Below are 15,546 nucleotides of genomic sequence, written 5' to 3' on the forward strand. Positions count from 1 at the left end.
CTTTGTGCCCCTACACCTCCTGCAAGTTTGTCGCACTGGTAGTGAATCACCCTGTATAATTGCATGAGCTATCAAGACAGAAGTACACAGTAACACTACCTTGAATGAGGCCATGATTTCATCATTCCTGAGGATTTTTTCTTGAACAAACTAAAAACTCCTGGTTATTTTTCACTGTATATTGCTACCACTGGAGTAAAAATGTGAACCAGAAACCTGGACAGCTTTAAGTGACAGAGCTTATGAAAGCAACAATAGGCCTTAGCAGATTTGTGGATCTCAGGAAGATCATAGATTTCATTTTAAATATAAGAAACACTCTGAGGCATGCAAACTCCAACATTGGAATTTTAATAATATATTAGTTTTTAGTTATATGCCTACTAGGTATATACCTTCCTGACATACCGATACGTAGATCTAGCAGTGTGTATTTTTTTGGCTAACTGCCTCAAGTTTTGTGACTATATTAATATATATCAAATAGCCAATGCTTCTAACATTAGGACAAAACTCACCTTGAACTCTGCTTGGTTTAATGCATTAATTAAGATGAAGTGGAAAAAAGAAAGAAATTGTTAAACTGAAACCCCCCCAAAGGTGCATCTTTCCTTGGGGAGAGGGACTGATGTTTCCTTAATAGGCCATTTGCACAAGGTTAGGAGCTGTAATGAGGAGCTTTTCAAGTTGTCATCTTCATGCCAACTGTCAATTAAAACTAAGAATTGATGAGAACAGAAAATAGATGAAAAGAGAAAACCCTTTACTGACTAAGGGGTATCAGGAATGGCCTTGAATAGACATCATTATTCCATTATTCGAGATCATTGAAAATTCTGCTGGTAATTTGATATTTAGTACATTTAATTGGTAGTATTTTTGCCTATACTAGGCAATAAATAAAGATTCAAAGCATCTTAAATGTAGATCAATCTGATAATCATTACAATTTCAGCATTATTTATTTATAGTTTGTGATTCATGTTGTGGCAGTGCTCTAATAGTTCTGTCTGTGATGAGTAACATTTTAAACTACTGATTTTGTGCAAATATTAAAGGAAGTAGCAAAACAGGTAAGCATACCTTTAGCCATGATTATGAGAGCACCCTTGGATTCAGGGTAGATCCCTATGGGCTGGAGATGTGTATCCCCAGTTTGTAAAGGGGGGGATCAAAGGGTGACATAAGTAATTACAACATTGCTAGCTTGACTTCTGTACCAGGAAAAATAATGGAATCAGTGGATAAACTTGTAATGCAGGAACGTATAGACAGCAGTGCAGTTATACTCTAGTTTAAGGGGTGATCTTGTCAAATATGGATTTGACAAGATCACCCCTTTGAAAAAGAATGATCTTTTCTGACCATTCGATTGGATACTATGACACAGTAACAAAGGAACTGGATGAAAAAAATAATTTTGACATCATATACTTAGATATCAGAAAAGCTTTTGATACTGTTGCACATAAGTCTGCTATATGAATTGTAGCACTGGGACATTAAAGGAAAGTTACTGTTATGGATAAAGGGATAATTGAATGGGGGAAGGCAAAGTGATGATCGATGAGCACTGCTCTTCTTGTACTAATGTTATTAGTAGATTCCCCAGGGTTCAGTGCTTGGCCTATTGTTGTTTATTAATGATATTGATGGAGGCATATCAAGCTTAATGTATAAGTTTGCTATTCATACAAAGGTTGGCAGGGTGGCTAACCACACTAACCAGGGTATGCTACTGCAACAAGATCTAGACAGATTAGGCAGATGGGCTGAGAAGTGGCAATTGAAATTTAATACTGAAAAATGCAAGGTACTTCATATGGGTAGCAGTGATATGAAGAAGTCAGATATGAAGTTCTCTAAACAGTGCAGATAGGCTTCCAGGATATTGGATTTTGTCAATGATATATAGGAATTTTGCTAGCAGGATAAGGAAGTGATTATTCCATTGTATAAGACAATGGTCAGGCCACATATTGAGTACTGTATACAGGTCTGGAGGTTTCATTTTAGGAAGGATGAAATGCTGCTGGAAGAATACAGAGAAGGGCAACAAGATTGGTGAGGGGAACAAAGGGGTGCTCTTACCAAGAAAGGCTTCAGTTCTGCAAATTGCAGCATTTGGAGGCACCTTGAGGTGATCTGATTAAGGTGTTTAAGGCTTTGAATAGGTTTAGTGGGCTCAGTTGCTAATGGAATCCTTCCTCTTTCTCAGACTACACACATGAAGTGGCATAAATTCAAATTGAGAAAGGATGGTTGCAGGATAGATGTGTGGAAATTTACCTTTGGCCAGCAGGTGTTTGATTGTTGGAACAAACTCCATCTGGTGTTGTAGAGATGGGTAGTTTGAATGAATTCAAGGAAGAACGAGACAAACTGTTAGAGTGGATAGGCAGGTGATGTGAGATTTTTTTTTTTTGGGCTGATGCCACATAAGCTTGCAAATAAGCTTGCCTATATAACAAAAAATCTTACTTTATATATATAAAAAAAAAAGCTTTTCTTGAATAAAAAAAAAAAAATTGAGATTTTTTCCTTTTTTAAAATTTTTTCCTCCCAGATTTAAGATTTCTCCCAACATTGCAGGCTCTCCCAACAATGTTGTTTTCAATGGGTTCTGTTGTGAAATTTAAGCTAAAACAAGGTTTAATTTTGTAAAAAAGAAAACAAAACCTCTGTTTTTAAATGCATGTTTATTAAGTGGCTATGTTATTAATTGGTATAGACTAAGAAAATTGAACTTAATTAGGTTAAAAAAAAATGTTTGAGAAACATTAGACTGTCAACTTTTAACCTTTTGCAGACCAGCATTATTTTCATGGTGCAGCCCTTGCAGTCCAGCTCTATCAATAAAAAAAATGACTAGTTGAAATATGATGCTCAAAAAATATTTTCAGGTTTATATGAGCTAATATATAAAACAGCATGAGAAAACAGTTTAAAAACTCTAATGAAGTATTACTTCCTGGAAGAAAACATTTACAAAACTTTCCATCTGGATAATTGACAGTGTTTTTTTATTTTACCTTACCCTCACTTATTCCTTGTTTGTCCTTTTGTGGGTGAGCAGAGATGCAACATCCAAAATGTCTGCAGAAATCTCTTCCTTCTAAATATGTACTTGAAAAATTTAATTTTTTTTTTTTTTCCCCCACTTAGTCCAATGTTGATAATAACTCCAAAAAACTCCTTTAATTCATTTAGTGAAACCTAAACCTAGTCACACCATGTGGAATAATAATTAGAAATTATCTTATTTGTAAATGTTTCCTTTTTTTCCCATCAATTTCTTCAGAAAGGTCTAAAAATTTCTAAATTTTGCCATCAGAAAAGTCTTTACTAGATCTTGACAGCATGTCTAAATACCTCACTCTAACAGAGAGTACAAGTTACTTTATGACTTCTGAATTGAAAAAAGGAACATTGAATGACATTAATAGTTGAATATAAGAATTAATAAACATCTGTTTAGTTTTTCAGATCGTTTTTATGAAGTATAAATGGATAGCAGTACAATGGGAAAACAAATTTTATAATCGGAAACACTAACAGCCACACCAGTTTCTACACTGGACTTGAGAAGAACAGTGTAGAAACTGGTGTGGCTGTTAGTGTCAGTATATATATAACCTTTGAAGGTTATATATATACTGCATATATGCATTGTTTATAAATAGATGGCAGTACAGTAATTGAGCCAGCACACAGGGAAAATGTATTTCATAATAAGAAAAGCCACTTGTTGCACTGGTGTGAACAGATTCAGACTTCAAGGAAATGTTTGGATATAAACATAGATTTAGTTTTTTCAGATTCTTTATATGAAAAATAAATAGATATCAGCCCAATAATTGAACTAGTGCAGCAGAAAAACAAATATGTCATAATCAGAAACACCAACGTTCATGGTGCCACAACATCTGAGTGGGAAAAAAAAAAAAAAAACCAACACCACCTGCATTTAACAATTTAATATAAGCATCACTAAACATGGATTTAACTTTTCAGATTTTTTTATATGAAATGTAAAATAGATTGTAATACAATATTTGCACCAGCACAGGAGAAAAACAAATTCTGTAATTGGCAACGTCAGTGGGCATACTGGGTGCAACATCAGACTGCAAAGGGTTAAAATGCTATTCAGAGAAGATTAGGAAGTAAACTTGCAAAAAGCTATTCAGGGAATATTAAAGTTGTCTTGTTGGATATTAATTTTAATATGTTTAAATGTTTGTATGCATAAAACAAATTTGGTATGCTAACTTAATATTAGTAAATTTTTACTTTGGTGAAGTAAATTATTATTTAGTTGATATGAAAGGCCAAGCTTAAAATTGATGTCATTATATTGACAGGTAACATGCTACAGTTTTAAAGATGTAAATAATTGGTGGATTATTAAAAGACCAGAAAGGTAAGTAAAGCACTATTATAATTGTCCAATGAAATAAATAACTTGATTTCATTTTAAATATAAGTTGATATTCTTTGTTGATATTAAAAAATTACTTTAAATAAGTAAATTTTTGAGAATGTAATCACCAAGAGACACTAGGGAACTTTGAAGCAGAGTTACTTAGTGTTGCTAATATATCGGCACAGATTTCTGTGCAGATGGGCCCATCAAATGCAACTATTTGTTAGATGCATCCTGTATAATACTATTACACAAGTATGCATCTAATGAATTTTAATTCCTCAATCACCTCTTTGAAGGTTATTTTTAATATTGTTTAAATAATATGCATAGCTATAAACTCTTGAACAATATTTGTACAAAGGGTACTAGGAAAGTTTTGCAATATGACGCAACAATGAATCACAGGAAGCTGCTTGTTGCTGGATGTTGAGACATGTTCATACGTGCATAGTAGCCGCCGCGCCAAGTCGATGGGCTCAGTTATTCATTAGTAGTGAGAGTGTAAAGTGCTTGCAATGGCATCGTGGTCATGAAATGAGATAAGGACAGTTTTGCGGTATAATTTCGTGCGTGGTTTAACCATAGACCAGTGCTTAAAAGAAATAACTCTTGCACTAGATGATGATTGTCCACATCGTACAACGATATTCAGGTGGTATAGAGAATTCCAAAGGGGAAATTTCACTCTGGAGGATTCTGAGAGGTCGGGAAGGCCACGAACGTCAGTTACGGAGGAAAACGTTACTGCTGTGAGGAAAATGCTTGACGAAAACAGGCGAGTGACCTACCAACAGATAGAGGATACTTTGGGCCTAAATGCACCAGCAATTCGTTCGATTCTGCAAGATCATTTGCACGTGAAGAAACTTTGTTCTCTCTGGGTGCCGCATCAACTGACTGAAGAGCAGATGACACATCGTGTGACTTGGTGCCGGGAGATGTTAAAAAAGTTTGATAAGGGACAATCTCGGTATGTGAACAACATCGTGACAGGTGACGAGACTTGGCTGTACTATTACGATCTGCCGACCAAGGCTCAAAACAAAGTTTGGGTCTTTGATGATGACGACACACCCGTAATTGTCAGAAAATCCCGATCTGTAAAGAAGAAAATGATAGCTGTATTTTTCAAATCGAGTGGAATTGTGGAACATGTCGTTTTGGACACGCAGAAGACAGTCACAGCTAAGTGGTATACTGAACAATGCCTGCCTAAAGTCATTGGATCTATGAAGAACCTGCGGCCAAAGTCAAGAATGGACACCTGGTACCTCCATCACGATAATGCTCCAGCTCACCGCGCCAAAGCCTGCACCGAATATTTGACCACGACCGGACTGAAACTTCTCGAGCACCCTCGCTACAGTCCAGACCTTGCTCCCTGCGACTTTGCACTGTTCCCGCATGTGAAAATGAAGCTAAAAGGGAGGCGGTTTTCCAGTGATGAGGACCTTCTACGGGCTTGGGACAACGAGTGTGCTTTACTCCCTAGTGAAACTTGGCAGAACTGGTTTAAAGATTGGTTTCGGAGGATGGAGAGGTGTATTGAATGTAGAGGAATTTACTTTGAAAAAATTAAATAAACAAAGCTGTATTGCAAAACTTTCCTAGTACCCTTTGTATACATAATAAATGCATCTAAGAAACCAAAATACAAATAAGTTCACTTACCACTTAAGTTAATTCAGTGGTAGTGATTGAAATATGTAAAACAAATCAAATTACACAAAATAAAATACAATCTATAATCACAGTATCATTCAAGAATACTCTGAAATTTCAGAGTGTTACAATAAATACACCTACAGGAAAAGAAATGTGTAATGAGAGTACTTTTTTTTTAGGGCGTGTCATTGCATGATGAATTCCTCTGCTGTTACCCTCCTGTTCATCTGAACCATACTTTAACCTCTTTGAAGATGATTTTTCAATTTGCTTGTGATTGCATTCTGTTTTACCAAAAATTTGTCAGTTTTAAACTTCTGTAATGGCTGTGTAGGAATAGTCCAACATACATATTCTGTCAGTAACATTAGCACTCATCCTCCTAACACCTGTGTTCATGCCCCTTTTATTCATTAAATCCCTGACCTCTGGTTGTTGCACATCATAGAGTATTGTCAATTCTACGTGGTGCCTCCGTAGCCAGGTGGACAGGAGCAGCAGTGCATAGCACGTGCTTCTTGATTAGACCGGTGTTTGAGCCCGTGACCACCAAATATGGAGGATGTGGAAAGGTCAGGGAATGACCACTGAATATCACCAGAGCAATATGGCCTTAGTTGCTAATGCTCCTAAAAACCAAATAACAACAACAATTCTAAGTATACTACTGAATATTGTAGATGCACTGTGAATAGGTGTTTGCATTTCATAGTATATATTACAAGGTTGATTCACATTCAATTAGCCCATTTTTACCCTGTATATAGTTTAATTTTTTTTTTTTTTTTTTTTGGTTCCAATTCAGATGTAGGCATTATAAACATACAAGGTTGTTAAAGTTAAAATTAAAGTAGAGGGCTCTGGAGCAAGTTTTAAGGCTCGTACTGAAGAGAAATTTGGACAACAGGTACAATAAAGAATGCGCGTGCCATTAATTGGAAAAAAAAGTTTGTTACAAAATTTGTCACTGTATGGCACGTAATTATCTTAGTTACGATTATGCAAATAACTTATGTTATTTTCATAATTGTAAGTTATTGCCACAGCACCACTACTCAGCTCTACTGCACTGTATAAAAGCAAAGCGGCTTCTTCAAAATCATACAGCGGCATTGCTGCTGTAGTGCAGTTTGCCTGCACTACAGCAGCAATGCCAACAACGTTGCAGGAAAAGGCGCTATTAGTGAAGCTACTGTTAGAACAGCAACAATGCAACTGTGGCTGTCAGAAGCACATAAGGTGTGGACCTATGACTCTTTGTGCTGTCTGCAAAATGATTGTGTAATTTGAAGCGACAGGACATCTTGGTGTTCAACCAGTAGAGGTCAAAAACAGGTGGACTCCTCTCTTGTTGAAGATGTGGCTATGGCTGTCGTGGATTTATCAAGTCAATCTCCAAGTGGTAGCGCAATTGTGCCAGCTGTTTCTCGTGAAGTGGACATGCCATATTCCACTGTAAGGCTAGTAATGCGTCAGGTGTTGTGGTTCTTTGGTTTTTAAGAGCATTAGCAACTAAGGCCATATTTCTCCGGGGATGTGCGGTTGTCATTCCCTGACATTTCCGCATCCTCCATATTTGGTAGTCACGGGCTCGAACCCTGGTCTAATCAAGAAGCATGTGCTACGCACTGCTGCTCCTGCCCACCTGGCTACGGAGGTGCCTGGTGTTGTGGTACTATCCTTACAAGATACACATTCTACAGCAGCTAAAGCATGATGATGCAGATATTCGTTTCACACTTCAGTTTCTGGCGTGAATGACAGTGGATATCACTTGGCCAAGGAACATCCTTTGGAGTGATGAAGCCCACTTATGCTTAAATGGACAAGTGCATATGCACAACTGTTGCAGTTGGGCAACAGAAAACCCTCGAGTTATCCATGCTCATTGCATTCTCCAAAAGTGACAGTGTGGTGTGGATTTATGGCCACATTCATGATTGGGCCATATTTTTTTGAACAGGTAACACCGACTGGACCCCACACCTGTTCCGTCACTGGACAGTGATATTTGGTATGTTGAGGGTCTAGCGGCTCCTGGGATTTCTCCCATCTCTGTATCGAGTGACAGTACCCTGTCAAGCCAGAGATTTAAAGTGTGTGGATCATGTATAGTGTAGTCTGTTGTGCCCATTGTTCATCTGGCTTATTGGCCATTGGGCCCCTGATGGGACCCGACATTGCCCATACCACGCCACATGGAGGCTAGCCAGGTGTTACCAGTAAGGAATCAGTACTCTGGCAGGTCCTGTCACCTACTTTCCTCATATTTCAGTGGCTAGGACCTATAAAAAAAAAAAAAAAAAAAAGACATTGCTTTAATTGCTGTTGATGCTTTTGTTTGGTCATAGAGATTTGCTTTAAGAGCGAGAAGGGATTGTACGCTGGATGAGTTTTATTTTTGGCCGAAAAGGGTCGGGTAAGCAATTTTGGTGTAGTTACAATTTTGACATGTGGGGCTGTGCGCTGTGGAGGTAGACAGACTTGGGTGGGGAGAAGGAAGGCTGGAGGGCAGAAAAAGAAGAAAGGGACCAAAAGAATAGGTGGCCCCCCAAATGTTCAGTGGGCATGCTCATGCCACACCAGGGGAAAGTGGGTTTGGCAGGGAGAGGAGGGGACTGGGGTGTCTCCCCTCTGCCGGAAAAAGGAGATAAAGCAAGTTTGGCAAGGTGTCGGACCTGGGTCGCCATTTGGCTAGTTGGCAGTAAGGCTGCAATCTAAGTCGTTCACTTGACTCTCCAGGTGGTGGACTTAGTCTCAGCAGAGGCCAGGATGTGTCATCTGCACGTGACAGGCCAGCTACATCTAGGTCCCAGTGTTTGATTGCATCCAGTTAGGACTCGGTTGTCTTTCAGTTGCTGTAGGCGCGTCCGTGTAGTTATTTTTTCCCTCGCGATACTTCTGCCTTAGCTTGTCCACCTCCGCCTGTGGCCAGGTTTTGCGTGCTCGTTGGAATGCTTTTCGGGCTCTGTTTGCTCTGTGTCTGAGGTCAGTTAGTTCTGGTGACCACCAGGGAACAGCCCTGGGGGCCGGGTGTTTCTTTTTTATGGCTATGTCTGCTGCGTCCGTGATTAAATTTGTCACCTGCTGCTTGAGGTCATTTAAGTTTTGGCCTTCAGCACAGATGTTTTCCTGACCTTTCCGCATCCTCCGTATTTGGTGGTCATGAGCTCGAATCCCGGTCTAATCAAGAAGCGTGTGCTACGCACTGCAGCTCCTGCCCACCTGGCTACAGAGGCGCCTCACGCATCTGTTGGAAGAGATCCCAGTTGGCCTTGGGAATGGCGTACCTTGGCAAGAGAAGTCTGACGGTCTGTCTTGGAATTAGGGTTCATGCAGACTGAAGGTTATAACCCTATGATCAGATGTGGTCCAATGGTCCTGTACCTCTCAGGGGGTGAGGTGTCCTGCTGTTGTGTGGTTTGCAAGGGTAAGATCAATGTTTGCTTCCCACATTGTACTTGAAAATTTGGGAAGTTGATTTGGTAGGTTCAGGATAGTAAAGTTACTGCTTGCTATGCACTCCTCCAGTCTCTGCTCATTGTGTGTACCTCTCCTATCTGGTGTCTCACTATGCCAGGCCGGGGACCTGCAATTTGCATCCATGTAGGGTTTGCAGATATGTTGTGATGGGGAGAATGTCCTCTCCCAGTCTGGCATAGACCAAAGAGACGTAAAATTCCCCCAGTGATGAGGCAATGTGGGCACATACTGCCCAGTTTGTGCAAAGGTTGGTTATTTTTGTAACCATGAGGTCTGGGTTACTACAAACTATGACAGCCGCCCAAGGAGTGTCCCCTTCCACTTGGACAATCTTTGGATTGTCCAAGTGGAAGGGGAGTAACCTCTCACTCCTAGGTTATGTGCATACGGCTCCTGGAGTATGAGCACGTCCAGGTTTTTTTCATGAGATTTCTAAACTAGCTGAGCAGCAACTGCTTTAGAACGCTGTGCAATTTTTATCCCAAAGTGATTGTATTGTTTTGGATTACTCCCCATAATTTATCCGTAGCTGTTGTGTACTCCTTGCTTTATTGTATGTTGGGCAGGTGCTATCCCTTATAGAGTGGTCATGTGGCAGCTTCAGGGCCTTGCAGTTGATGCAGACCGGGGCTTCAGCTTTCTTTGGACAGTCTCTATATTCGTGGCCATCTTTGGCACAGTGGCCACATGTAGAGTGTGTTTGCCTGCAGGTGTGTGTCGTGTGGCCAAAACGACAACACCTGAAGCATTTGAGGACAGCCACATACTCCCTGTAGTGGTGACTGCCCCGATTTACATATACCCTTGTCTGTTGCTTTATGGATTTCCATGCAGCTGTGGACAGCTCCAAGACCCAGTTGACAGCATCCCCAGTCCTGGCCCTGGTCTTGAACCTCGGTGTGATGTGCTGCTCTGGTGTCCCGTCCCGTTGCAATTCATTTGAGATTTTTCCTATAGATTTCTTGGACTAAACTCTTCAGGGGTGATATCATTATCGAGGTCATGTATCATTATGCAGGGCCCTTTTTCCCTAGGCGGTTCGGCAAGCAGCCCCAGCGAGGATATTTTGGGATATTTTAGTATCCCCTGTATGTCTTGTTCCGTTTCAGTTTGAATGATCACGCCAACATTTCTCGTTTTCCTGATGGATCTTATTTTTGTGTGTTTAAAGTCGTCCTTCAGATTGTCCATGACGATCTTTTAACTGCTTCACTAGACTTATGTGTTTCCGGTGTTGCTGGTTTCAAAGCAACCAGGGTGCCAACCAATCTGGTTAGCAGGGTTTTCTTCTGCCCCATTTTGGGGCATCCTGTGTCAGTATTCACACTTGTGATATTTATGTTGTTCCTCAGCGCCTGTGAGTATGTGGGAACGTGCTGTGGCATTTGGTTTGTTCCACCGATTTGCAGGACCTCCAGCTTGGCTTGGGCAATCTCCTTTTCAAGTTGCATCTGGACTAATATCGTCTCCATTTTCATCCAGATGGAGACTATCTCTGCCCTAAGGATCGCTGAAACCCTGTTTGTTTGCTCCTTGAACAAGCTCTCTAGTGTCGTTCGTAGGGCAAGGGACTGTTCCAGGGCCGTGCCCAGTGGTAATGTCGGGTCTAACGGGGTGACCTGCGATTTGTCCAGGGGTTTCTCCCCGATGTTCTCTGCCTGTATCACAGGTTGTTCAGCAGGATCCTTATTCTCGCTTTTGGAGCGAGTCACTCTTTCAATTTTTGGTGTCACATATTTTTTGTGTTTTCCTTTGGCTGTAGTGGAACCAGATTGTGCGAAGTCAATGTCCTCACTTTCTCTAATTTCAAAGTTTTCGTTATTTGCCATCTGTGGCTGCAATGCTCTTGATTTTCATGCTTTGTCATCCATTTCCGTTGTCTTTGGATTAACGAGGTTGGAACAATTTATGGAATCCATTTTCTTTGGTCTAAATGTAACGGTAGCCTTAATTTCTTTTAATTTCTTTAATGTGGCAGCCAGAATAAGTGGAGCCGCCCTATAGCTTTGCTGCCCGGAGGATTTTACTTTCTATTTTTCAGATGGAAAGTGAGTCATTTCCGATTTTGCCACAAGTCAAGCTCCGGGCAGGGATTAACTTGGAGAGTGCTTGAACTTTTGATTGAGCAAACACTTCCAGGAAAACGTTGAGGGTGGGGAGATTACCCACAACTTAGTGTCCTCCGGCAATGAATGGCGTTGTTCGTTCAAAAGGGAAATGTGGACATTTTAGTTCTTCTGTGCATAATTATGACCAGAATAGCAAAATCAAAAGTCACAGAACTGTTGGGACACAATCAGTGCCCTGTTTAGAAACACACAGGGGTCACCCTCCCCAGTCAAGAGTGCACTTCAACCGCAGTGACAGAGAAATATATAGCTTGGCACCCTCTCCAGTGCTAGAACAATGCCACCATGGTGAGCTGACACATTGTTACCAGCATTGAATCGAAAACGAGTTGAAATGTACTAAAACACCCAATAAAAAGAGAAACAAATCTCACCGCTGTGATCTACTGATGAATATTACTCCTTGGGTACACAATTTGGATAACTGTCTTAATTTAAAACACATATTCCGAACACATTTTTGCGGAGCGGTGTACAGCACGTCCGAATGGTAAGGCAGCCATATTGGTGATCAAACAGTGATATTATAAGGTATGTTCGTGTCAGACGGCACCTGGGATTTCTCCCATCTCCCCGTGTGTTCGCTGTATCGAGGACAGTACACTGTCAAGCCAGAGACTTGAAAGTGTGTGGGCCATGTCTGTGCAGTGTGATGTGTTGTGCCCATTGTTTGTTCGGCTTATTGGCCGCCAGGCCCCTAGTGGGGCCCGATGTTGCCCATACTTCGCCACGTGGAGGCTAGCCAGGTGTGTCCAGAATCATGACAAGTTGCTCCGGCAGGTCCTGCCACCTAGTTTCCTGGGATTTCAGTGGCAAGGATCTAGAAAAAAAAAAAATATATATATTCACGCGTTTGACGTTAATTTTTAATAAGATTGCTGTTAGCAAATGGCTGATTGGGGTTGAATGCTAGAGAGATGTGTTAAAAGGCCTAATAGGTCGGGCAGAATTTTGTTGTTATTAAATTTAGACGCGTGGGCTATACGTTAGATGAAAGATAAAAGTGGGAGGGAGGGGAGGCTGAAGACTGGGGGTAGAAGTAAGGGGTCGATAGAGGAGATCACCCCTGCTAGGCAGTATGGCATGCCCATGCCACACCAGAGGGAAGTTTGGATGGCGGGTGGGGGAGACGAGGAAGAATTATCTCCCCCTGCCATGGATAAGGTATACAGGTAGAGTGGGGGAAGAGGCTGAAGACTGGGGGGATGAAAGGCAGAACCATGGGGATGATAGAGAAGGCAACCCCAGGTGGTCAGTGAGGCAGGCCCATGCCTCATCAGGCGAAGAGATGGGTCGGCAGGGAGGGAGGAAACAGGGCATGTCTCCTCTCCCTCCTGCCAGGGATAGGGAATTTAAGGTGAATAGGGTAAGGGTACTCCATTCAGCTCGCCATATAGCAATTGGTAGCGGAGCTGCTGGTGGTCCTAGTCCATTCCCAGGAGCGATCAGACCGAAGCGTGATCATTCATGGGGTGGTTTCCATCCATCCTGCAGTCTTTACAGTCAAAAGGTCTGGGTTTGCTTGTCGGCATTTGTGGGGTCTTTCTTGTTTCATTTCCCATCCATGTGGTGTTTGCATTAATGTTGTTTATAGAGTCATTTCTCATTGATTTGACTTTAGGTCCACTTCAGGGTTTAGTGCCTTGATTATCGGAGGCCATTGGGTTCCAGGCGTCTTCCGCGGGACGATTTCCTTCGAGGTTTGTTCATTTCCTTATTGTGTCAGTGGTTGGTTGCGGTTCGCTGTGATAAGAGCTCTCCGTCTTGTGAACAGGGCCAGTGCATAGCTGGAGAAAGCCTGATATTCTTCCCTGGTGTCCAAGATGTGGTGCTCCTGGCCGTATGGTAGAGTGATATTATGAAATGTTGGCAAATTTCACAATACCAGAGCTGCAATAACGTGGGTGCCTTCAGAATATTCATATTCATGCAATATGGTGCGCCGCCCCACATCCATCATTGTGTCCAAAGATTGCTAAGGCAACACTTTATAGACAAACAGGTCATCAGCCATTGTTTCCAGACCTCACCCCATGTGACTTCTGGTTGTGGGGTTTTTTGAAGAACCCAGTGTATCAGGAAGGATATCAAACTCTGGCAGATCTGAAGGACAGCATTAGACGTCATGTGCTGGCTATTCTAGTTGACATGTTACATTCTGCTGTAGAAAATGCTGTTCTTTGAATCGGAACTGTTGTTGACCAAAATGGAGGACACATTGAACAATTGTAGTGCTGTTCAAGTGATTTGTATTGCCACAGCACCATATAGTGACAAATTTTGTAACTAATTTTTTTTTCCAATAAATGGCGAGCGCATTCTTTATTGTACCTGTTGTCAAAATTTCTCTCCAGTACAAGCCTTAGAACTCGCTCCAGAGCCCTCCACATAGAGATACTTTAATTTTAACAACCCTGTATTTACTTCAAGAATTAATAAAGATTTATGCTACAACTGTACTCTCAGCTGATCTATGTTTGCATATTTTTTTATTATAGAAATGATTTAGTTGTGACAGAACCCATAGATAGAATTCAGCATGGTGATGTTATACAGTTAATTCATGGAATGACAAGCCGACCATTAAACAGGTAAATATTAAATAATGATTAAATTACGAATTTAATTTTATTTAATTCTTTAAAATGATTTGTTTTCTAAAAAGTAGAAAGAAATTTTACATTGTGCCTGGAAGTAAAAAAAATTACTTTAGTCTTCTGTTTTATTAAAAGTTTCTTAGAAAGAACAGAGAACCATTTCATACAACATTTCATTACATACATGAAATTTTGCATTTCAGAATTACTGCCCATCCTGTAATGCACCATCATACAATTTGCATTTAAAGTTACACTTCTGCCTAAAAGTTTGAAATCATGTTTAATTTTTCTTAATTTTCAAAACTTTTATTAAAATATGACCAACTTATTTATCAATTTTTATTAAAATATTTTCTATTATACAGGGTGTCTCAAAAATACACGGCATAACTTCATGAATGAGTTCCTCATATGTAGACAATAAAAATATTTTATATCAACATAGTTTTGGAAATGCTTGGTTCCCGAGTTATTAACCAGAATGTCTTATCTCCCACAGGTGATTTCCTTCATCACAAGGTACTGACAGAATCTGGTGGTTTTCCATTCCGACCATGTACTCAAATCAGGAGCAAGCGAATATGCACTTTATATACGGTTTGGTGGATGGCAGTGCTCTGGAGGCTCATCGTTTGTACCACGAAAGGTTCCCAGAACAAAGATGTCCAGACAGGAAAACATTTGAAGGTACCCATTGCTGCCTTTGTGAACATGGGACCTTTACACCTTGTGCTGCCGACAGAGGACGACCAAGATCTACGACTCCTGAAGTAGAGGAAGAGATTTTGGATGTTGTGCATGCCACTCCTGGAATCAACACACACACAGAATAGCAATGTAACTGGCTGTTCAACATTCGCCTATTTGGAGAGTGTTGCGAGAACACCAACTGTATCCTTACCATCTGCAACGGGTACAGGCCTTGTCACCAGAAGATTACCTTGCATGAGTAACATTCTGTCAGTGGTTCTTGCAGCAGTGTGGTACAACTCCTCACTTTCCTGCCTTAGTGATATTCACAGATGAAGCACCGTTCACACGAGACGGAATCCAAAACTTTCACAATCAACATGTATGGGCTGAGGAAAACCCACATGCAATTCTTCCATCACATCACCAACAGCGGTTCAGCCTTAACATCTGGGCGGGTGTTTTTGGTGATAAGTTATTTGGGCTCCATGTATTTCCAAACAAACTCACAGGGCAGGCGTACAGAAACTTTCTGGAAAACAACATCCCT

The 15,546-nt window shown here is 40.8% G+C and overlaps 1 protein-coding gene across 1 annotated transcript in view; it reads left to right on the top strand.

Moving 5' to 3' along the window:
* The window catches only part of rt (Protein O-mannosyltransferase rt), a 207,466-nt gene that overhangs the window by 122,130 nt on the left and 69,790 nt on the right, over window positions 1-15,546 (top strand). Inside the window, exons 11-12 of the mRNA XM_090369975.1 lie at window positions 4,365-4,423; window positions 14,205-14,297. Coding sequence (XP_090226101.1) covers window positions 4,365-4,423; window positions 14,205-14,297 — 152 coding nt within the window. The remainder of the gene's footprint in view (window positions 1-4,364; window positions 4,424-14,204; window positions 14,298-15,546) is intronic.

Source organism: Mastigoproctus giganteus, chromosome 3 (assembly GCF_048544385.1).
Source record: "Mastigoproctus giganteus isolate SK-2022 chromosome 3, ASM4854438v1, whole genome shotgun sequence".
Classification (NCBI taxonomy): domain Eukaryota; kingdom Metazoa; phylum Arthropoda; class Arachnida; order Uropygi; family Thelyphonidae; genus Mastigoproctus; species Mastigoproctus giganteus.